The 22,441-nt window shown below is 48.9% G+C and overlaps 1 protein-coding gene across 3 annotated transcripts in view; it reads right to left on the bottom strand.

The window, feature by feature from the left end:
• CHD4 (chromodomain helicase DNA binding protein 4) overlaps window positions 1–22,435 on the bottom strand; it is a 28,773-nt gene extending 6,338 nt beyond the window's left edge. The window contains exons 1-33 of one of the 3 annotated variants that reach the window (XM_010844967.1): window positions 22,322–22,435; window positions 18,818–18,939; window positions 18,405–18,620; window positions 18,098–18,216; window positions 17,732–17,973; window positions 16,176–16,303; window positions 15,775–15,910; window positions 15,453–15,631; window positions 15,054–15,293; window positions 12,868–13,071; window positions 12,560–12,765; window positions 12,088–12,219; window positions 11,912–12,008; window positions 11,084–11,275; window positions 10,400–10,600; window positions 10,101–10,238; window positions 9,535–9,656; window positions 9,248–9,421; window positions 8,773–8,914; window positions 8,554–8,685; window positions 8,347–8,464; window positions 6,878–7,002; window positions 6,302–6,539; window positions 5,965–6,140; window positions 2,587–2,767; window positions 2,416–2,502; window positions 2,236–2,324; window positions 2,002–2,135; window positions 1,531–1,675; window positions 1,253–1,418; window positions 897–994; window positions 664–793; window positions 339–410 (exon numbers count right to left, since the gene is read on the bottom strand). In XM_010844967.1, coding sequence (XP_010843269.1) covers window positions 339–410; window positions 664–793; window positions 897–994; window positions 1,253–1,418; window positions 1,531–1,675; window positions 2,002–2,135; window positions 2,236–2,324; window positions 2,416–2,502; window positions 2,587–2,767; window positions 5,965–6,140; window positions 6,302–6,539; window positions 6,878–7,002; window positions 8,347–8,464; window positions 8,554–8,685; window positions 8,773–8,914; window positions 9,248–9,421; window positions 9,535–9,656; window positions 10,101–10,238; window positions 10,400–10,600; window positions 11,084–11,275; window positions 11,912–12,008; window positions 12,088–12,219; window positions 12,560–12,765; window positions 12,868–13,071; window positions 15,054–15,293; window positions 15,453–15,631; window positions 15,775–15,910; window positions 16,176–16,303; window positions 17,732–17,973; window positions 18,098–18,216; window positions 18,405–18,620; window positions 18,818–18,939; window positions 22,322–22,421 — 4,981 coding nt within the window. In that variant the 5' untranslated portion in view covers window positions 22,422–22,435. Of the gene's footprint in view, window positions 1–338; window positions 411–663; window positions 794–896; window positions 995–1,252; window positions 1,419–1,530; window positions 1,676–2,001; window positions 2,136–2,235; window positions 2,325–2,415; window positions 2,768–5,964; window positions 6,141–6,301; window positions 6,540–6,877; window positions 7,003–8,346; window positions 8,465–8,553; window positions 8,686–8,772; window positions 8,915–9,247; window positions 9,422–9,534; window positions 9,657–10,100; window positions 10,239–10,399; window positions 10,601–11,083; window positions 11,276–11,911; window positions 12,009–12,087; window positions 12,220–12,559; window positions 12,766–12,867; window positions 13,072–15,053; window positions 15,294–15,452; window positions 15,632–15,774; window positions 15,911–16,175; window positions 16,304–17,731; window positions 17,974–18,097; window positions 18,217–18,404; window positions 18,621–18,817; window positions 18,940–22,321 lie in introns of all 3 variants that reach the window. The other 2 variants (XM_010844968.1, XM_010844966.1) reach the window with 2 other exon arrangements.
• Between the last annotated feature and the right edge of the window lie 6 nt (window positions 22,436–22,441).

Here is a 22,441-nt window from a genome sequence, read left to right as displayed (position 1 = left end):
TATGTATATATTTGGCTGCACTGTGTCGTAGTTGCAGCATGTGAGCTCTAGTTCTCTGACCAGGGATTGAACCTGGGCCCCCTGCGTTGGGAGAGCAGTCTTAACCACTGGACCATCAGGGAAGTCCCCACATGTAACTGTTTCTTAAACCCACAAAAAGGTGCCACCAGCCCACTGACCATCACAGGCGGGGAGAGGGGGAGTCTTTTAGCTTGGGATAAAATGATTCTATCAGTATGGATGGGGAGCCTGTGGGCGGAGAGGTGTCTGGGAGACAAAGTTCTTCCTTTCAGCAATAGAGTCCTTTTACAGTACAGTTGGCTTCTCCAAACACCCACCTTTGTCCTCCACCACGATGGGAGTCAGATCAACTGCTGCCTTCTCCTCCACCTTCTCCACATCAGCATTACCTGGGGGGAATAGATGGCACTGAGAACATACCTAAACAAGAGTGCTCCCCACCTCTGTTAGATCTGAAATAGTCCTAAACCTAAACCTTAATGATTAAAGTCATAAAAGATGTCCTGAGGGACAAAAAGCCCACAGTTAAACTCAGGGGTGAAAGAGTCTTCGGTGTGTCAGTTCCTCTGGACTGCCTCCAGCTGGGCTGCAAGTCGAAGTCCTTTGGTTCGCAGGGTCTGCAGGGCATGCAGATTGACATACCTTTCGGATCTGTCTCCATCGCTTCCTCTGTTCTCTCCTTGACCTCTGCCTTTTCCACTTTCTCCTCTCCCTCAGGAGGCTCCACTGGGACCTTCTCCTCCTCTGAGGCAGGGGCAGGGGGCTGTGTACACTTCAAAAGAGAGAAGACAGAGGTTGAAGCAGACGGGCCAGCCTCCCACAGGGAGAATGGGCCAATCCCACGGCCTCCAGTGTGGCGTCTGTCACCCTCTCACCTCAACGGCGGCCTCAGGGGGTACAGACTTCACCTCCTTCTCTGCCTCTGCACTCTCTTCTTCTTTGAGGTTATTTTCCTCTACTTTTATCCCATCCTCTGCAGACCAACAATAGACATTAATTAAGAAGGTCCCAGATCAAAGAGAAGGTCATGCCTTCTCAGTCTGTCTCATCTTAAACTGTCCTCTCGTGCCTTTAAGAGCCAGCCCTATTCTCAGGACGGCCCTCCTAAACTGAGAGGGAGCTTGCTGTGCGTCCTGCCGGAGTCCCCTGAGAACTGAGCACAGGGGAACAGAAAAACCACAGGCCAGGACAAAAAGAAGAGGACAGAGGACTAACACCCAGGAGCACTCACCGGCAGGCGGGGCAGGAGCTGGAGTATTGGGTTGTGTGTCCCCAGGAGTGGAGGGGGTAGGAGTCTTTGGGGACGGTGACCCTGGCTGGGACATTTTCTTATTTTCCTCTACTTCTGCGAGTTCAGGCATGCTCCAGCGCCCGTTAACATGTTCAAACTCCTGAACCTGCAGCAATGGGACAAGAGGTTGAAGACCCGAGTCCAACTAGGCTCCTTCCCTGCTGGCTCTCCAGCTCCCACTATAAGCCCTGGATCACCGAGGGAGGCTCAGGGCTCACCTTCTTGCGAATCAAGGACATAACCCCAATCCGAGTAAGGACATGCTGGCGAGACAGGCCTTCTCGGGGGACGCCATCAGCAAAGGTCTCGGCCCCATCTGCTCCCGGCTCACATAAATGCCGCATAAAAAGCGAGACATAAGCCCTGTGGTAAAGAAACAGAAACAGGTTAAAGAGCAGCCAGCTCCCAGACCAGACTCCTTCCCACCCGCAGGGCAGTCAGGCCTCATGCTGGAAATGACTGTGGCTCCATGTGAGGTAAAGCCCGCCATGGTGCTGAGAGCTGGTCTCCAGACCCCACGGTGTGCCCCAGGTCCTCTGCTGGGGAAGCAGGGAACAGAGAGCCCTTCTCCTAGCAGCTGCACTTCCAGCTTCAGCAGAAGTGCCTCCTGGCACAGCAGGCTCCAGTGTGCAGAAAAACCTGGACTCAGAGGCCTTGCTTTACAGTGCTCAACCGAACACTCGACTTACTTGAACTCCTTCTCAGATTTGCCTCGCAGATCCCGCACGAGCCACTGGGTGGTAAAAGCATCCTGAGGGGGCATCCCATAGCGCATAATTGCATTAAGAAAGGCTTTTCGCTGACGAGCATTAAAACCAAGAACCTGGGGGCAGAAGGAGCCAGGTGAGAGGGAGGCAACCCAACTCCCCCAAGACCCGACAGCCACTCACACCCACCCTGCCCTAGGACCGAGTGGTACTCACTTCAATATTCCCACCAACACGGGCCAACAGAGGAGGCAATGGCTTATCTTTATCATTCCGCAGGCCCTTGCGACTGGGCCTGCGGGGAGCTACAAGAAGAAAAAGGACGTGTGAGCGACGCTGATCAGGATGTTAGACAAAGCAACAGGTAAAAATCCAACAGAAAGGCACGGGCCTCACCTTCTGAACGTTCGTCAAAGTCTTCATCACCTTCCTCTGAGGCCACCGAATAATCGGACTGGTTGTCGGACTGGTCGTCCTGCCAATCTGGAGGGAGAGAGGGCAGATGAGCGGGGCCCACTGCTCTAGTGGAACGGCCCATGGGTGGGGGGCGGGGCCGGCCACACACACCTCGGTCCTCCTGCGAGCCATCATTGTAGTTGACCTGTTTACGAATTCTTTTTCCTTTGCCCAGGTTTCGGGCCAGATCTTCTTGCTGCTGCTCATAATGGTGCCGCAGCAATTTCTCCCAGTAGTCGGGATCCACACTTTCTTCCTGTTTTATGATCTCCCGTTCCACCTCCTCTTCCTCCTGGGGCAGAGGGAGGGCCAGGACTCAGGGCTGCTGCACCCCCAGCTACCCCTGGTCCTCACAGTTCCCACTCTGTTAGCTGCTGTTCATGACTTGGCTCTGAAATACATGGTGTACCTGCTTGAACCTAAGAACTTGAAAGAAATTTAATTGACAGGACAAGCTGTTATCACAAGATAGAAGGATGAAGAGACAATATGCATTCTTTTAACCCCTTTTACTGACACACAAACAGTTGGGAGATGGTAAAATGTAGGAAAGAGATTACAGCCTTAGCAAGGCAGAATGGAGAAGCTTCTGAAATACTGCAGAAGATTCTCCCAAGCAATAAAGTAGAAGGGCCATAAGCCCTTTCTGTTCTTCATAAACTTCATAAAAGTTTATCAACTGTGAAAAAAAAATTACATATCCTCTTATATCCCCATAATGTTTATGCTCCTCTGAAAGTCTTCACTTTTTTTTTTCCGATAGTTTAGGACCACCAGTTCCAAATCCTTTACATTAGAATTAAGCTGTTAACAGCATTGATATAAGAAACAACCTACATCTCCACCATTAGGGAACCTGAATAAATTATGGGGGGGTGAAATGGATGAAGAGAGTCAAAAGGTATAAATTTAAGTTATGATGATTTTATACACAGCATGGAAACTCTAGTTAATACCATACTGCATATCTGAAAGTTGCTATTATAGTAAAAGAACAGTTCTTAAAAGCTCTCATCACAAGAAAAAAAAGTTAATACTATATATATGGTAACAGAACTAAACTTACTGGGGTGACATCTTGCAATACATACAAACCATTATGATTTGATACGATATACCAAATCACATCATACACCTTTAATATAATAGTATTTTATATTATATCTCATTTTTTTAAGTAAATAAATTATGGTACTTTCAAATGGTGACATATTACACAGGGGGGTGAGGCAGAAGTTCTTTCTGTACTGATTTGGATAAAATAAATCTTCTAAGATCAGGTAGACAAAAGTGAGGTACAGAACATCATGGAGAAGCCACTTTCCTTACATAGCAACAGGGATGCAACTAGAAATGATCATAGTCAGAAACAAATACCATATCACTTATACATGGAATCTGAAAGTATGACACAAACCTATCTATGGAACAGAATCATGGACCTATGGAACAGAATCATGGACCTAGAGAACAGACGGGTAGTTGCCAAGGGGAAGGGACTGCAGTGGGAGGTTGGGATTAGCAGATGTAAGCTTTCATATATAGAAGAGATAAACCACAAGGTCCTACTGTATAGCACAAGGAACTATATATAACATCCTATGATAACATAACAGATAAGAATATATATAAAGAAAATGTGTATATATACATATATATATTAAAAAGTATAACTGAATCACTTTGTTGCCCAGCAGAAATATACACAGCATTGTAAATCAACTATTCTTCCCATTTTTGTGTGGTGTGATTTAACACAACAGAAGTTTATTTCTTGTTCCTACAATGTCCATTACAGATCCAGCGGACTCTCCAGAACAGATACCTCTCTCCAGTGTGGGGGCCTCAGCGTTCCAGACTGCTCTGATCTCATACTCCTCTCTCTGGACGTGCTCACACGACAGAGGAGGAAGACAGCACTAGAGAGTCCTACACCAACAAATAAATGCTTCAGCCACGAACTGAGGATTCTGCAACAACCCACTGCTCAAAACTGTCTCAGGACCCTGTCTAACCACAAGGAGCAGAAAAGAATAACCACTCCCTTCTTTTTTTGGCTGTGCCATGTGGCTTACAGGATCCCAGTTCCCTGATCAAAGGCTGAACCTGGGCCCTCAGTAGTGAGAGCGTGGAGTCCTAACCACTGGATCACCAGGAAATTCCCTTCTTACTGTTCACTAGGATCCAAGCCCCATGTCTCCTTGTCTACTGCTATACCTCACTTAGAAGAGGACCTGGGGACTTCCCTGTGGAACAATACTTCAACTTTAGAAAAAACTACTTTCCTTAAAAGAAAAAGGGAAAAAGGTGTTTCTGTGTATATACACGTCTATATATATGCATACACACATATGTGATTTACATGTATATAAAATAGTTTGTAAAATAAATATCACTTATCCCCAGCGAGGGTGCTAGGTAGCCAAAGGACTGGGGTGGGGAAGAGATACTTCTATAGCTTCTGAATTTTGAATCAGGAGACTTACAGCTGACCCCTGAACAACACAGGTTTGACCTACATGAGTCCACTCACACACAGATATTTCTCAACAGTAAATACTACAGTACCACACAGGGCACAACTGAATCTGTAGATGTAGGAGCTACACATATGGAGGGCTGTAATATTCAAAAAATAAAACTTTATGCAGCCACCTAGAGGGCCATCGTCAGGAAAGGTTAACAGTGGGAGGGAGAGTACCAGCCCTCTCTTGCAGCCACTCAGCACCTTCTGCCCTGGGTCCCTCCCAGGGTCCCTCCCAAATGTGGGCCACCCTGACAGGAGGGCAGTTTTGACTGAAGACTACTAGGCTGCAGACCAGTCAGACTTTTTAGCCATAAGCACACAACACTGAGGTTAAGATACATATCAGAAAAACAGCAAGAGGAATGATTCAGAGTTGGAAGGATGAGAATAGATGTCAAAGATCATCAGAAACTGATGTCAATTCAAAGAACCTTGACCTGGGTGGCTCAAAGGGGACCAGAAGGGAAAGACTTTTTCTTCTTTAATTCCATACTCTATTATTACATTGGGGGAAAAATATTAGAGTCCACACATTCGTAACTGAGTATTCTTTGTTTTCTGTTTTAAAAGACCCAGGAAACAGAAGGGAAAAAGGAAAAACAATTGTTTCCAAAAGTACAGGAAGACAGGCTAAGTACATATCACACCTCCTACCTTTTCTCTGGAGACAGTTGGGTTAGCAATCCAAAGTCTATTTATAGAGCTAATAAAATGCATAAGAGAAAATAAAGTAAGAGTCTAATAAAGCAGTTAATATAAATGCTTTGAGTGTGAAATGTGGCCAGTTACGTCCAAGAAGTGAATGTGATTTGCTCATACTTACAGAATTTCTTTTCAAAGAGGTGAAAAAATAATCACTGTACTAATTTGCCTACAGATGTTTTCCTCGTCTCAAATACCGTCGTGGTCTCAACTCCAACTTTTGGACGAATCACCAAGCACCGCATTGGACTCATACTCACCCCCATTTCTTCTTCTCGCACCACATACTGGGCCACTTTGAATGAGCTCAAATATTCATTCATGCCCTGTAGCTCCGTGTCTTCAGTCTCATCCTGGTTCCGGTCCAGCAGTCGTTCAATGGCTTTATCGTCATAGTGGATGACACTGCTATCTTCTCCCTCTTTGTTGTCTCCTCCTATAAAGAATCAGGGGTCCACACCCCCAGTTAGCATCAGCAGCTGCAGTGGAGAAAGCTAGCCCCACAGACCTGAGGTCTGAGTCCCAAGACCCTCAGGATCAAAGATGCCCTTTAGAGCAGCCACACCCCACACCAACACAAGTTCCTGACCAGCTCACCTCCATCTGTGGCCTCATCTTTGAACAGCTCCTCGGTGCCAAACTTGAGTATATCATCAAGCTCCTGTTTGGACATGGATCCAGTCTTGGAGCCCAGCCCAGGCCGAACAACGAGATGCGTCAGCATCATCTTTTTCTTGGCCACCTGCGTGATGCGCTCTTCCACAGACGCACGGGTCACAAACCGGTAAATCATCACCTTCTTATTTTGCCCAATACGGTGAGCTCTGCTAAAGGCCTGGAGTTGGATACAAAACGAAGACAAAAACTGAAGTAACCGTGTTTTTTTGCCCTGACTTTCACATAGTAAGCCAAACCCAGCATGAGGCTCGAGCTGCAGCTTGCCTCATGCAACTTCCTTTTGCACCCCTGCTCCCAGACACTATCCTCTACCGTGTTACCCAAAACAGGACCAGAGCGAACCCAAACTCTCCAGCTTACAATAAGGTAAAAGACATTTAAAAAGAATCTATTGTTTTCCCCTGAAACAACTAATTCCAGATGGTGGAGCCCTCACAGAGAACACTGTGCATTTCCAGTAAGTTACTATATGCCAAGGCTGCTGCCTCTGCTCACCTGGATGTCATTATGGGGGTTCCAATCAGAGTCGTAGATAATAACTGTGTCAGCAGTAGCCAGATTGATTCCAAGGCCCCCAGCTCGAGTGGAAAGCAGGAAGCAAAACTGCTGAGCACCTGGTGCTAAGAGAGGAACCACAATTCCAATGAACAAAAGTATAAGGAGCATCAGATATACAAAACCTCATTAGCAGATGCAAAATGCTACATATAGGATGGATAAACAACAGGTCCTACTGTGTACAGCACAAAGAACTGTGTTCAGTATCTTGTGATACACCACAGTGGAAAAGAATATGAAAAAGAAGATATATTTTTAAAAAAGACTTGTATATATGTATGACTCAATCACTCTGCTGTACAGCAGAAATTAACCCAACACTGTAAACCAACTATACTTGAATTAAAAAAATTAAAAAAAAAACAAAAACAAAAACACACCTCTTTAGGCAAACACCGAAGTATCAATAATGGTGTCGTAAGCAAAGAGCAACAACAGATACTGAGATGTATGTGAAAGTTTAAGAAGAAATAGGATGTCACCATGGTCTCAAGTGTCCCCTAAAGGAATTTATCAATCACAATGAAGAAAACCTTACAGGGGAGAACTTAGGCAGACACCACCTGAACCAAGTAATCAAGGCCAACACCAGCAGTGGAACATTATCACTGTCACATAGTCCTTGGGAATGATGCACTGAAAAGGACACCGCATCACTCTTGCAGACTCCTGCCCGAAATGTCTAACATTGATCAAATCATGAGAAAACATCAACTAGACTGGTATTAGAAAAGCTAAACATTCTATAAAGAAGCTGACCAGTCACCATCAAAGATATCAATATCATGAGTAAAAAAGAATGAAGAAGTGGAAGAGACAACAACTATGAGTGATGTGGGATCTGTGAGTGGATCCTGACACATGGTCAGTGGTGACGTTCAAGTCTATGACCTGGTTAGTAGTATACTAGACACCAATGTTAATTTCCTGGATTTGAACATTGTACTGTGGTCATGTAAGTTATCAAGAAAAGCCCGGTGAAAGGTATACATGGACTCGCTATGTTATTTTTTTGAACTTTTGTGTTCAAAACTATCTCAAGTTATAAAGCTAAAAAAAAAAGAGGAGGAGGTGGTAGCAGCTACTGAGACAAGCCTGCCACTAGCTTGCTATCTGGGCTTGGTAAATCTGGATAAATCTGGGTCCCTCCCAGGCCTCAGCAATGAAGATGATTAAATGAAGTGCCCTTCTTTTCAGCAGAGAGAACAAAGACTCCATAGGGAATTAACAATCTCCCAGAAATAATCTGATACATTCTTCCAGTCAAGAAATTCAAAAGTACTCTTCCATGTCGACAAAAGACCCTGAACCACTACCCAGAAAAACAGATGTGAGAGAACAAGTGATAGGTCGAGAGCTCTGAGTGAGTGAAGATGCCAGGATCAAAGCCATTCCTCCCCTCTTACCATTGAAGCGGTCAATGGCCTCCTGACGCATGTTCCCAGTGATTCCCCCATCAATACGTTCATATTTATAACCTTCGTGTTCCAGGAAGTCCTCTAGCAGGTCCAGCATCTTGGTCATCTGAAGAGGAGCAGAGTTAAATTACGGGATTAATTAGACGAAACTCCTCCCGTACGTCTCTGAGCTGTCCACTGCTACCCGGAAGTTACCTGGGAGAAGATGAGGACACGGTGCCCACCCTCCTTGAGGTTCTTGAGCATCTTCTGAAGCAGCAATAATTTCCCGGATGCTCTGATGAGGGCACTGCCGTCATACATGCCGTTAGGCATCTTAGGGGCTTCCTAGAGAGGAGCAAAAAAGAAAAAAAATAAAGAAACCCCACACGGAGCAGTCCCCACCCAGGGATGGACAAGGGGTGGCAGAGTTACCATGGCGGCCACCGGGAAGAGATATGGGTGGTTGCAGCACTTCTTAAGATCCATCACCACATTCAGCAGAGAGACCTGGTTGCCACCCCCTCGGGCATTGAGGGCTTCAAAATTCCGAGTGAGGATGTACTTGTAGTATTTCCTGTGTAGACGACAGGGTAAGAGATATCACCCTCGAGAGTCGTCACCTGGCTCACCATGTGGTTCCAGGGTCTGGGGCCTTCCTTCCAGCACCTCTCACTTTGGGACTGAGGAAACCCAAGAAGCGCCACTGCCATCCTTTTAAACAAGGGAAGGAAGCGCTGAGCACTCTGGACCCAGCACCCCGGCCACAGGTTCCTTTGAGCCTCACTGGCTTGGTCACCACCCATCTCACATCAGAGTACGGGGAGGACTGGCAAACACCACACAGACGGGCCGGCGTGTCTAGCTGTGTCTGCCAAACGGAGCCAGCACCCCGTTTCTCCACACTCACTTCTGCATGGGGCTCAACTCCACACGCACAATCAGCTCTGTCTTGGACGGCATGTTCTTGAACACGTCAGCCTTGAGCCGCCGCAACATGTGAGGGCCCAGCATGTCATGCAGCTTTTTAATCTGGTCCTCCTTGGCAATGTCCGCAAACTCCTCCAGGAAGCCTTCCAAATTGCTTCAGAAGGAAAAGGAAAGAAGCTGTTGGAGAGGGGAAGGGAAGGGACATGACGCAGGAGGCAGAAGGAGCAGGAAGGATGAGGAGCTGACTGTGGACAAGCACACACTTACTGGAACCTCTCAGGGGTGAGGAAGTTGAGCAGGTGGAACAACTCTTCTAGATTGTTCTGCAGTGGAGTCCCTGTCAGCAACAGCTTGTGCTGGAGTGAGTAGCCATTTAGAACCCGGAAAAACTGGTGAAGCAGATGGAGAGAAGTGGAGTGCAATGAAAACAGGACTCCAGTACTTCTTTGTAAAGTCCCGTTTTACCGCCCAGCAGTTAAGCCCCTGCCCCTACCTCTCTCTCTCTTAAAAAAAATTTTTTTTTATTATTCTTTATCTTCTTTCCACAGTGACTTTTTCTTTCAGCCACACTTTGCAATCTTAGCTCCCCAACTAGCTAATGAACCCGTGCCCCACACCCCCACCCCAGAGTAGAAGTGCAGAGTCCTAACCACTGGACCACCAGCAATGTCCTCCATCTCTCTTCTAAGGCCTGGCCTCCAAGCCTTATCTATCATGAGTGAGTAAGGAAGGCAGAGATCCTTTTTCCGTCTCCCGTGCTCCTAGGTCTCCTCTTCCTGAGTAGATGGTACCAGAACCCTAAAACTGGAGGCCACAGCTCCCCGGCCCCTCACCTTAGACTGATTGTTCTTGAGCCGATGGGCTTCATCCACGATGAGGCAGGCCCAGTCAATAGAGCCCAAGATGGCCATGTCAATGGTGATCAACTCATAGGATGTCAGCAGCACATGAAACTTCACAGATGCCTCTTTCTGCACAAGAAGGTGACTTGGTCACTCGTATCCAGGCCGAGTCAAGGGACTGGCCCGGGAGGGTGGGAGTGGGGGAATTCCCTCCTCTCACCTCACCCCAGGGACCAGACTCAAGGACGCCATAGCAACAACTCTACCCTACCCCTGCCTCTCTCAGGTACCTTCATGCGGGAAGCCTTCTTGCCACCACGAATGGCATTGTCTTCAAAGGAGAACTCATTCTCTCGGATGATAGCACGGCTGTCTTTGTCACCCACGTAGGTCACCACGTACATATCTGGAGCCCACATTTCAAACTCCCGCTCCCAATTGATGATGGTAGAAAGAGGGGCGCTCACTAGGAAGGGGCCTTTGGAATGACCCTGTGAGGAAGAAGAGCAGAGGGAGAGTGAGGACTCAGGACCCCACACAAAACCCCAGTGTCCACTGTCCGGTACCCGGCCCCTCCAGCAGGCAGAGGACTGGCCTGTGCACTGCTGCTGCCCCTCCTCCCTCCCCAGGATACAAACACACCCAGCTGCCTCCTTCCCACAGGTCCAGGCCTGCCTCCAGGGAGCTCACACACTGGTCTCTCCACACTGGCTTCACCCACAGTTCTGGTCATCTCAGCGCCCAGCCGACCCCCAGGACTGAGGCTCCGGGCACCCACCACTAACCTCCCCAAGGCTCCACTCCCTCCCATCTGTCTCTGGGTACTTAGGTCTCTCTTACTGTCAACTCAACACTGTTCTCCAGGTCAGAGACTAGTTTTTTTTTTCCTTTCTCTGTCTCTTGGGAGTGCAAGAGAAGACCCTGAACACAGAACATTCCCCCAGACACAAAGCCAGTAGCCCCAGCTTTCGTACCTCCTTGTAGAGGGAGTACAGGAAGACTGCAGTCTGCACCGTCTTCCCAAGGCCCATCTCGTCGGCCAAGATGGTGTCGGTGCCCTGAGCCCAGGAGAAGCGTAGCCAGTTCAGGCCTTCCATCTGATAGGGGTGCAGGGTCCCACCCGTAGCATCCAGGTACTCTGGCTGGCGCTCATACTTCACTGTTGGCTGAAGGAGGAAAAGAGGAAGTCATGAGCTGGTGAGGAATTCCTTTCCTTCCCTAAGACAGTAGCTGCTCCTCCTCACACATGCTCACTAGAGCCTACTCAAGGACGCCACAAAAGACTGGCAGGGGAAAAGGTGCTTAACGGTTATTTTAAGTTTGTGTTTTACTTAGGGTCCTGCAAGAAGCAAGGCAAGATGGAGGTCTTGGTCCCACAGACATTAGAAGACTGACACGTCACAGTCTCCCTGGCAGCACAATAATTCTACCAGTCAGGATCTACCAGGTGAAAAGTTCTACGTTCTCCATAAATTTACTTTTAACCTTAACCTTACTCATATTTTACACAAAACCCCAAGGAACTGAGCCATGAATTAAGGCTCAAAAGACGCAGGTTCCAAAACAAGTTTCATAAAAGCTTGGTGTGTGACTCCTCCACGTTATGCCTATGTTTTTGCTTTTCTGACGAGGGAAAAGAAAATAAAAGTATTCCCAGTACTTTTCCTGGTTTCCAGAGACGTGGAGACACCAGGAAGCCATCTGTGTGAAGCATTTTAGCCACACCGACTTGAATGTCTTAGACCACCGTCAGAGGAGCACAGAAGACACATCGTCCTGCCCGCCCTTTTCTGCCAACTCACATCAACCGTTGGGGTTTCAGGGGGCCTCTCCAACTTCCTCAGCTTCACCTTCTTGAGCTTCTTGCCTGGTCGTCCCTCCTCACCCCTCATCAACTCCCTAAAGAGGACAGAGATGTCACAGCGCTGCCAGGGGTCCTTCTCAATAAGCAGCAGCTCTGATCACTGAGGTCGCTCACCTGTGATTCCAGTAGCTCTGCTTGAACAGGTCATAGTCCTGAATCTCCACATCCTCACTCTCCCAGGATGCCTGGTCATAGGGTAGGTCCCGCCACTTGATCAAGTAGTGGACGTGGCCCTTCTTGTCCACGCTGTAAGGTCAAGAGGAGAAAGCTCTGAGCCAGAAGGCCCCCTGCTCAGCTCCCCAGTCAGTCTTGCTCTCAGAAACCGCCAACAATAGATGTTCCAAACCAGGCCTCTAATGAGGCCAGATGCCACATGGATTCAGAACCAATACATCTGGTCTACCAGTCTTTGCACCAAAAATGATCTCTAATCTACAGTCTATGGCTCAAAGGCCAGGATTCAGTCAGTTAATAAATAACACACTGAGTGTCTTGTCCGACTGTAAGTTACTGGTGAGGTCCATTTTCTGAATCCCCTGAGGATACGCAGCCCACCTCCAGGATGCCCGGCCGGCTCCATCGGTACCTGTGGTTGAGAATTCGGTGGATCATCATCCACTCGGGCTTTATCCCATAGCGATAGAAGCGCTCCTCCATCTCAGCGAATTTAGGGTCCTTGTTCTTCCGCTTCCGACTCTTCTCCTCGTCACCACCGAAGTCCCCAGAGGGTGGTTCATCCATGTCATTCTTGCGCTGATAGTTTCGGAACATCACTTGACAGTGTAGCTCCAACTGCAAGCAGGACGAGAAAGACATCAGCAAGAGTGATAGCCACCCTTCTCTCCACAGGCTGTACTCTCACTGCCGCCCCCATCCAGTCTCTCCCAGGCTCACCTGCAGCTCAGACACCCAGGAGCAGTGCCAGTACGACATCCCTTGCCACTTGACGAAGAACTGCCGCTCCGGCCGCCCCTCCAAGGGCTTGGGGGACGGAGTGTTGGGATCAGCATCTGGGGGCCGAGGCACTGGCGTGGGAGATGGTGGCTGACCCCACTTCCAGATTAGGATCTTCTGAACTTTGCCCTTGAGAGCTGGACACTAAGAGAGAAAAAGAGATGAGTCAATACCAAAGCACTACCATAGGGAGGAGATGTATACCTGAGAGCAGCTTCAACCTCATAGTTAGTAAAATCTCATTTCAATTACAGTCTTATCCCAAAACCCTTTGAGAGAGAGAATAGAATCTCCTGTTTCTGGACTTAGTCCAGGACTGGTGTGACATCACTCCTATCTGCCTAACAGAGCTAGCAGCTAGAGCAAGTAGGCACAGAGAAGTCACAGGCCTGGAGCCCAGGTTTCCTCGCTTAATCTATTAGATTGGTGCAAACATAATTGCAGTTTTGGACTGTGAAATTTAACATTTAATCATTATAACTAGGCTCAAACACAGTTTTATCAATCAAAATAGGGACTAATACAATAAACACATTTTTGCCAATGAGAAATATGTTTATTCCTGTGGTGTTAAAATCCAGGCTTCGTGATTCAATGAATTCTTGGAAAGGATTTTCCACATCATGCTGGTTGTGGAAGCGTTTTCCCTGCAAAAAGTTTTTAAGCTGCTTGAAGTAGCAGTAGTTGGGAGAAATAGAGGTAGAGGTCAGGTGAATACGGCAGATGAGGCAAAATTTTGTAGCCCAATTTGTTCAACTTTTTGATTGAACATTGTGTGAACACCGCATGATGTTCAACATTGATTGAACATCAACTTTTTGATTGAAGCGTTGATTGTGTCATGTATGGTTGGGTGCTTTCATGGAGAAGAATCAAACCCTTTCATTGCTGTAGGTCTGGTAGCTCACACAATAAAGAATCTGCCTGCAATGCAGCAGACTGGGTTTCGATCTGTGCGTCGGGAACATCCCCAGAAGGAAATGGCTACCCACTCCAGTATTCTTGCCTGGGAAATCCCACAGACAGATGAGCCTGGTGGGCTATAGTTCATGGGGTTGCAGAGTCGGACACTACTGAGCAGCTAACACACTTTCACTGACCAATGCTGGCTGCAGGCGCTGTGGCTTTCAGTGCATCTCATCGCTTTGCAGAGCATACTTCCAAAATGTAATGGTTTCACTGGGATACAGAAAGCCGTAGTGGATCAGACCGGCAGCAGACCACCAAACAGTGACCATGACCTTTTTTTGGTGCAAATTTGGCTTAGGAGATGCTTTGGAGCATTTTCTCAGTCCAACCACTGAGCTGGTTGTTACCAGTTATTGTATAAAATACACTTTTCATTGCGTATCAGTCTGATTGAGAAATGGTTCGTCATTGTTGCATAGAATAAGAGAAGATGACACTTCAAAACCTTTCCAATTTGCTTCAAATGCTGAAAAACCGTAGAATGGTTGATGTTGAGTTCTTCAGCAACTTCTTATGTGGTTTTAAGAGGATGAGCTTCAGGGATTACTCTCAGTTGGTCACTGTCAACGTCCCATGACCGGCCACTACACTCATCTTCAAAGTTCTCATCTCCTTTGCAAGACTTCTTAAACCACCACTGAACTGTACATTCGTTAGCAGTTCCTGGGCCAAATGTGCTGTTGATGTTGTGAGTTTTCTCCACTGCTTTATGACTCATTTTGAACTCAAATAAGAAAACTGATTGAATTTTCTTTTTGTCTAGCATCATTTCCATAGCTTAAAATCACATAAAATAACTGTTAGAAAAGACATAAACCAAGAAATATCCATTAAAATGATGTATAACACAACCACATTTAAGAATGTATTCCAATTATCAAATGGCAAAGTTCAACAGTGCTAAACCTCATTTATATCCCACTTGGGAGAACAGGCAAAGCATCAGCTCTGTTGGAAGTCAGTCCTATAGCTTCCCAGGAGAAAGGCATCCCAGGACCACAAAGGAAGGAAAACCCCGGTTTCGGGGCTCAAAGGCCTCCAGCCCTCCAGTGGCCTCTCCTGCACCTCAGCCTGGAGATGCCCACATGGAAGAGGGGTGAACCCTTGGGCTGGTCCACGCCTCCCTCGTCTGAGCCCAGTTGGGGCCAGGCACTCACCGTGCAGCGGGGACACAGCCATTCGCCGTTGGGGATCTCTGGGAGGGGGGGGTTCAGGCAGTGGATGTGGTAGGAGGAGGGACAGGTGTCACAGCAGAGCAGCTCCCCGCCATCCTTGCAGACCCGACAGAACTCCATGTGGTGATCATCCTCTTCCTCAGGGTCTCCCCCAACCTCTTCCAGGATCTCCTCGCCCTCCGAATTGTCCTCCTTTGCCTCCCACTGGATGCCTTCCTTCTCCTGAAGTTGAAGACCACAGAGTCAGGTTACAACCACCCCCCACCCTCGCCCAGTTGGACCGCACCCTGTATTCCTCCAAGAGCATCCGAAAGCCCACAGCCAGCAGCACCAGCATGTCTCCCCCCGCCCAAGCCCCCGCCCTTGAGGCAAGGCACTCACGCAGTGTGGGCAGCTCCACTTGCCCTCGGGTGCCTTTTCCATGTCCGGGTCCAGGCAGACCATGTGGTATGCGCGGGGACACGTGTCACACAGGATGATCTCTCCGCCTTGCTGGCACACCTCACAGTAGTCCTGGTGGTCTGTCTCATAACCATCCACAGCAGTCACCTCCTCCTCGCCTGGGCAAGGAAGAGGGAAAGCCCAGTTATTAGAAAACGACCACCTCCCCCCACCCCTGAAGCCCAGGCCCCATCTCCTTAGGGAGATGCCTCCCAGTCATTCCCCTCAGCCCATCACATATTGATACAGAAAAGCAGCACACCTTTCTTCTTCTTTTTTGTGGTCCGCAGTTTCTTGCGACTGCGGCTACTGCGGCTGGTAGAACCATCAGAAACAGAATAGCTATTGATACTGGCGTCGTCGAAGTCAGACTCCACATCTAAGTCATCGTCCTCACTCTAATGGGGTGAGAGGAAATACGGCTCAAGGTTCAGGCCAAGGGGAAGGAGAGAGTGGTGGAGAAGGGAGGCAAGGGAATCGCTCTTCACTCGGGGCACTGCAAGCACGGCAAGGACTTACACAGTGAGCCTAGATCCCTGTTCTATGATCAACTCCCCACATACTTCAGCAACCATCATGAAAGGTGAATCCTGAACTAAGCCACCATCCTCTCCACGGGCTAAGGCACCATCACCAGGGGACAGGGACAGGCTGGGCTCTCACCGAGGATCTCTTTCGCTTAGAACCGAAACCTCCCAGCTTGATTTTCAGGGGAGCTACTTTCTTGGGTTTAGGCTTCTTGGCATCGGGGACACGAGGGCTGCCCTTGGGCTTCCTCCGAGCATTGGGACCTAAATCAGGAGAAAGCAAGTGAGATCATGCAGTCCAAACATCCATGACAGAGCAGAACATGGGGAAAAGGAAATATTCACCACCCAAAGTATTTCCACTGGGTTGGCCAAAAAGTGCCTTTTTAAGTAAAAGTTAAGACACGTTTTTCACGTTGGAGGAACTTTATTGCACAATGTATCCATCATTTTGTTCCACTACTTTCTGCCACTTTTCTGGCAACTTCATAATTCTATCTTCCCAAAACTTATTATCTTTTTGAGCAAAGAACTGTCCCAGATGCCTTTTACAGTCTTGCAGGGAACCGAACTTTTTTCCATTAAGAGAATTTTATAAAGATAAGAATAAATGGAAATCTGAAGGTGCAATGTCTGATGAACAGGGTGGATAAATCGGAACTTCTCAGCCAGGTTATAACTATTTTTGCCTTGTCATCAAAGAAATGTGCAATCCTGCCTTACCCTGATGGAGCTCATAATAAAGGACTCCTTTCCAATCCTACCACAAACACAACATCACCTTTGTTAGGATGGAGACCAGTCTTTGATGTAGTTGGTGGTGGTTCAATTCACTTGCCTCAGGATCTCTTCTGTTCCACATTACTGTACAGCATCCACTTTTCATTGCCCATCACAATTTGTTTTAAAAATGGAATGTTTTTGTTACATTTAAGTAGAGAATTCCATATGGAAATACAGTTAAGATTTCATTCAACTTACATGGAACCCAAACATGAAAGCGATGAACATAACCAGGCCAGTGAAAATGATTTTCAACACTTGATTTGGATTTTTTGAGTATGTCAGCGATCTCCCATGTGGTATACAATATTGACTGTTCTCAATTAATGTCTTAATTTGATCGCTATCAACTTCAGTTGGTCTATCCAACCAGGGAGCATTGTCCAGCGAGAAACCTCCAGCCCAAACCTTTGCAAATGACTTTTGACACGTTCGATCAGTCACAGCACCTTCTCCACATATTGCACAAATCTTTTTTTGCATTTTAGTTGCTTTTTCACCTTTCTTGAAATAATAAAGCATAATATGCCAAAATACTGCCTTTCTTCTTTTATCTTCAATATAAAAATGACTACACAAAAATTCAATTTTGGTAGTTTTTTTTTAAATGCACACTGATATGACAACCATCACAATACGATCTAACAAAACTGTTTCAAATGAAAAAAAAAAAAAAAAGGACAACTAACGAGACTAGAGCCATCTTATGGAAAATAATCAAAGGAACTTTTTGGCCAACCCAACACAATACGCCCCACCTAAAACATTTCTACACTGAGCTTCCCAAATTTCCCTCCTGATCCAAGATTCATCCCTCCCTCCTACCTTCTATCTTTGGGCTGACAGAACAGTGCATCCACACGTCTGCCAACCACACTAGCCCCCACTTTCACTGGGTCCCATTTTCACCTTTGCCCTCCTTGGTCTTGGCCTTGCGGATAGGCACCTCCACAGGGGGTGGAGGCGGTGCCACTTCAGTGGCCGTCACCATGCTCTCAACCACGGCCACTGCCGCCGCTGCAGCTGCTGCCACAGAAGCCCCAGAACTGCCTTTGAAGGGATTGTTGGTGCTGAATTCCCGCCACTTCGCACCCAAAACCATCATCATCTTGGAGACGGCGATCTTGGGGTTTTTGGCAGCAATGAGGGGTCTGGGGGAAAAAAGGCAGGAACAGAAGAGGAAAAGTTTAAAAATAAAAGATAAAAGATGGGGATGGAGGTAAGAAGAGATAACGGAAGTGCACTCCACCCCATCCCCAAGACCCTCCTGTTTACCTAACAAACTGGCTGAAGGCCTTGTAGTTGGTGAGGGTGCGATAATCCTCCTCAGAGAACACATGGTCGATGTCTTCCATGCCCCAGTCTTCCAGGAGCTGAGCTGATGACTTAGGCTCCTGCAGAGAGAGCAGGGTCAAGGCTTGATTCCGAGTGCCCACACTCACCAGAGGATATGAGCTGCAACTAAGGCTGGCAAGTCCAGGGTAAGACCAAATCATTAGAAACAGGAGGAGAGAACTCAATCTCAGGGGCAGCAGAATGTCTGGGAAGCAAAGGATAGAGAAGAAGGTGGAAATGCAGGCACCTTCGAGTCATCATCATCCTCGTCCTCCTCCTCCTCCTCTTTCCGCTTGGATTTACTCTTCTTCTCCTTCTTAGGGCCCAGCTTCTTCTTCTTCTTCTTACCAGGGGTATAGTCGCTGCCTTCGCTGTCTGAGCGCAGGGCCACCTCTTCCTCCTCCTCCACAAACTCCGGCCCCTCCCCAGAGCTGTCCCCCAGCTGCCGGCATAAGAGCAAACGCTGGAGCAGGGAAGGAGGGGAGAGGGAGACAGACACACACATGCTACACACATGCTGACCTCAGGACAGCCCCGAGGCGACGCCTGGGACCTGGCAACCCACTCCAGAGCCAGCAAGCGAAGGCCCCAGCCCTCCAGCCCTTCTCAGGGCTCCTCCTGCGTTCCTCCTACTCCCCATGACATCAGTCACCCACTCACCTCCTTTTTTTGGCGCTTGCTCTTAGGGATTTTAGGGTCCCGAGGTTTCTTAGGCTTTTTCTTCTTCTTGAGCTTTGGAGTCTCTGCTTCTGACAAGTCCTCTTCTGGGTCTTCTTCGTTTTCTACATTTATTTAGCAAAGAATGGTATGCAGGGAAGAGATCAATAGCAAAAGGTTAGCACCTAATCCAGAGGCTTTAGACTTGATTCCCCCACCTCTTGTCCCAGATTCCACTGAAGAGAGCTGCTACACACACCACCAATGGAAGCTGATACTCCAGACAGAAACAGACAGAGAGCTGGAGATCTTTGCAACAGGCCTGCAGGGCCAAACTGGGCCCACCTCAGGCAGCTGCCCAGATCCTGAGCAGAAGTCCTCTATACGCTCACCAGGGCAGCCAAATCAAGCTGCACACAGTTAACCAAGGAAGAGAAATAGGTCCAGCCCTCCTGTATTCCAGAAACCAAGAATGAGAATGAAAAATCCTACCTAGAAAACAAAAACCAAAGACAACACCCTTGGCACATTCCCAGAACAGTACCTGCTCAGTGGTCCCGGAAACCACATCCTTCACTAACCCCCTTTGGCTCATCACTGCTCTAAACCACCAGAACCCCTAAGCCCCAGGTTCAGCTTGCCAGCCTAGTATCATGCCCACTCCCAAACCGGACTTCCCTTCCCCATCTCCAGCCCTACTGTTCCTTCCTGGCTTCTCCTGGGTCAGTAGCCTCTTCTCCCCAGGGGCCCAAATCAGCCCAGCTGTCACCATCTCCCCCCCTTCCTCCTCCCATCTGGCTCCGCCTCCTGCCGGCTGGGAGCACACACAAAGCCTGGGGTAATGCTGAGAGCTCCAGGGCAGGCATAGGTGGGAAGGGGCACCGAGGGTGGGGGAGAAGGCCAGGAGGCAGCTTCCTTTGTAACAGACATTCATACCAGCGCACCAGCTCCCTCCTCCCTCCTTCCCAAGCCACCCCCGCCCAAGGAGGGGGGAGACGAGAAGGGAGTGGAGGAGGAGGGAATGCCTCACCCACTGAAGAGAGGGAAAATGGCTCCTGACCACAGAAGCCAGCCCAGGGCACCCAGCTGCCAACAGAGGACAGACAGGAAGTGGCAGGGGAGGGGGTGGGGTGGAGAGAGGTAGCCAGAGGGGAAAAGACTACCACCTCATAGATTTCCCAAATGATCACCTGGCCCCATGTCCAAACGCCACTTCTCCTAACACTACCTGGAATGACACAGTTCTCAAGACGCCATTCTAATGTCCTAGGCAAGGATACCCAAGACACCTTGAAGGGTGACCCCACAAGAGGGCCTGAGTTACTCCCTCAATCGTTAGGATTTCGATCATCAGAGCTAAGGTTTAACAAAAGTTCGGCGGTACTGTGTCGGAGTACACAACCTTCTTTCTGACACCCAAAAGGTTGGCCTTCCTTGCAGGATGGAAGCCCACAAGAAGTCTCTGAAACTCAGCTTCCTCATCACCTCTACCCAGAGTGCAGGCCACAGATCCTAAAGCACCTCTAACAAGGTTACAGGCCGCCACCTATCCAACCAGCTGAGAAAAAGGGAGCAGCACCTAGAATAGTGGACAACAGCCTCCGACACAGGTTCTTAGCTCCTGGCCCCCAGAACTGGCCCGAAAATGCCTCTGGCTCCACCCTTCCTGTGAGGGGCAGATACTGGGGAGCAAGATACACTGGACAAAGCGCCATCAGCCTCCCCCTTTCCCTCTCAGCCGGGGATCAGGCCAGGCACAAGACAGCCCCTCCCATTCCCCTGGGAATGGAACACCAGCTTGGATCTCAGCAGAAAGAACCATTTTCTTAGGCCCTTCTCCCAAGTCATCCCCGTACTGTCCCTGTCCCCAGTCAGCTACATCTCTAAGAGTCACCATCAAAGCTGGAAGTGGAGACCGGGACAATTCACATAAGCAAAGGGGACTCCCTTCCATCCACAGAAGACCCTCCAACTTCTCAGGCAGATGTGCTGACCTGGCAAAAGGCAAACTGGCTGATATAGAGGAAGATTTGGGATAGGGGCAGGAATGGGGTGTGGCAGGTGGAAAAACTGGGTCACATTACAGCTTGGGGCAGAGTTCACCCTGGGAGCCCACACAGTTCCCAGTCAACACAGGGGCAGCCCCAGCCCGAGGGGCCAATGGGAAACCCAGATGTGGAGCCAGCACAGGATCCTCTCGCCACTATCACTCTCCCCCGCATCCTGGGCCACAGCACAGAAATCTGCCACCGTGCCCTCCACGGTGACAGGATTCAAGCCTCAGTTTCTGATCCCAGCAGCTGAAGACTCAACAAGAACACTGATCCTCTCTTCTAAGTGGCCCTGGGCGGAAGGAGAGACTTCCAACTAAGAAAGCGCCAAACGTGGAACCATCTTTCCCAGACCACCTCAACTTGCAGCTGGAGCTAAGGAGAGAGAAAGCAAAAGGGAAAGATGTTTGCTGGGAAACAAAAACAGAGCCAGCAGGATCCCATCTTAATATACACAGGGAAGATGAAGAAATGGCAGGTAAACAAAAAGATGAAGAAACCAAGTAGGTGACTTAGCTAGGTGCTCTGAAGAAAGGACAGAGGAGACAGAGATCCACTTTACAAACATAACAACAATCATCATTTGAGGATAGACAAGAGTCATTCCAATCAGGCAGGGTGGTTAAAACAATTCGGGTTTGGCCAGTCCAAGGGAGCCACCCCAAATCACAGACAGCACAACCCCCAACACACCTACACAAACACTTCACACCACCAGCCCAAACCCTAGGCTACCTGAGCAGGGCAGAGCCTTCTGGGGAAAAAGCCAGGATTAAACCGACTTGCCAGAGAAAGAGGGGTGCCCAGGGTATCATCTCCGTTCTTTGTGCCCCTCCTAATGTATCCTGCAGGCTACGACATCCTACCCCAACCCCACTCTTAACATTCCAACAATCTGCCTGACTAAAAGCGCTCTAGATCCCAGTTGAGGAGCGCAATTCAAACTTCACACAGTTGAAACTGCACAGAAAGCCGGTAACTGATCAGAAGCTAAAAATAATCAGAGAGTAACCCGCACTCCCTCTTTCTTTTCCACAGCAGCAACCACAAGATCCTGCTAACAGAGATGCTCTGACGGTCTCCTCCAAGAGCAATCCTCAACCCCCTCACCGCCGCTGCCGCCGCGCCCAGCCTCCAGGGGTCCCAGGCACCTGCAGTCCTTCGGGGACCCACACCAGGCAAAGCCTACCAGTCCCGAGAGCTCCCTCGACCGGGATCCGCAGAGCGTTCCCGAAGACAGTGCAGCAAGCTTGCACCGCGGTCCACGGAGCCCAGGAGGCACATGGCTTCCACCCCCCTCGCGCCGGAGCTCCGCAGAAGGGAACCACTCCCTGCGGATGCCCTCCACCTCAGGCTGCATGGTGGGAGCCCAGAAACTCAACCCTGCCTCTCCACAGCCACTAGGGAGGGCCCAGATGCCTCCTTCCTGCCCGGGGGCCCTGGGGGAAGGTGTTACCTGGGTGGGGTGGGGGCAGACTGTTGTTCAAAAGTGCATCCATGTCGTCCTCCTCGCTGCCCACGGAGCAGGGGGACGGGGAGCCCAGGCCCGAAGCCATCCCCTTCCGCTCCCGGCCAG

Source organism: Bison bison, unplaced genomic scaffold (assembly GCF_000754665.1).
Source record: "Bison bison bison isolate TAMUID 2011002044 unplaced genomic scaffold, Bison_UMD1.0 scf7180017864213, whole genome shotgun sequence".
Lineage (NCBI taxonomy): Eukaryota > Metazoa > Chordata > Mammalia > Artiodactyla > Bovidae > Bison > Bison bison.
Note: the sequence above shows the minus strand (reverse complement) of the source record. Positions and strands in the feature narration are given on the sequence as shown.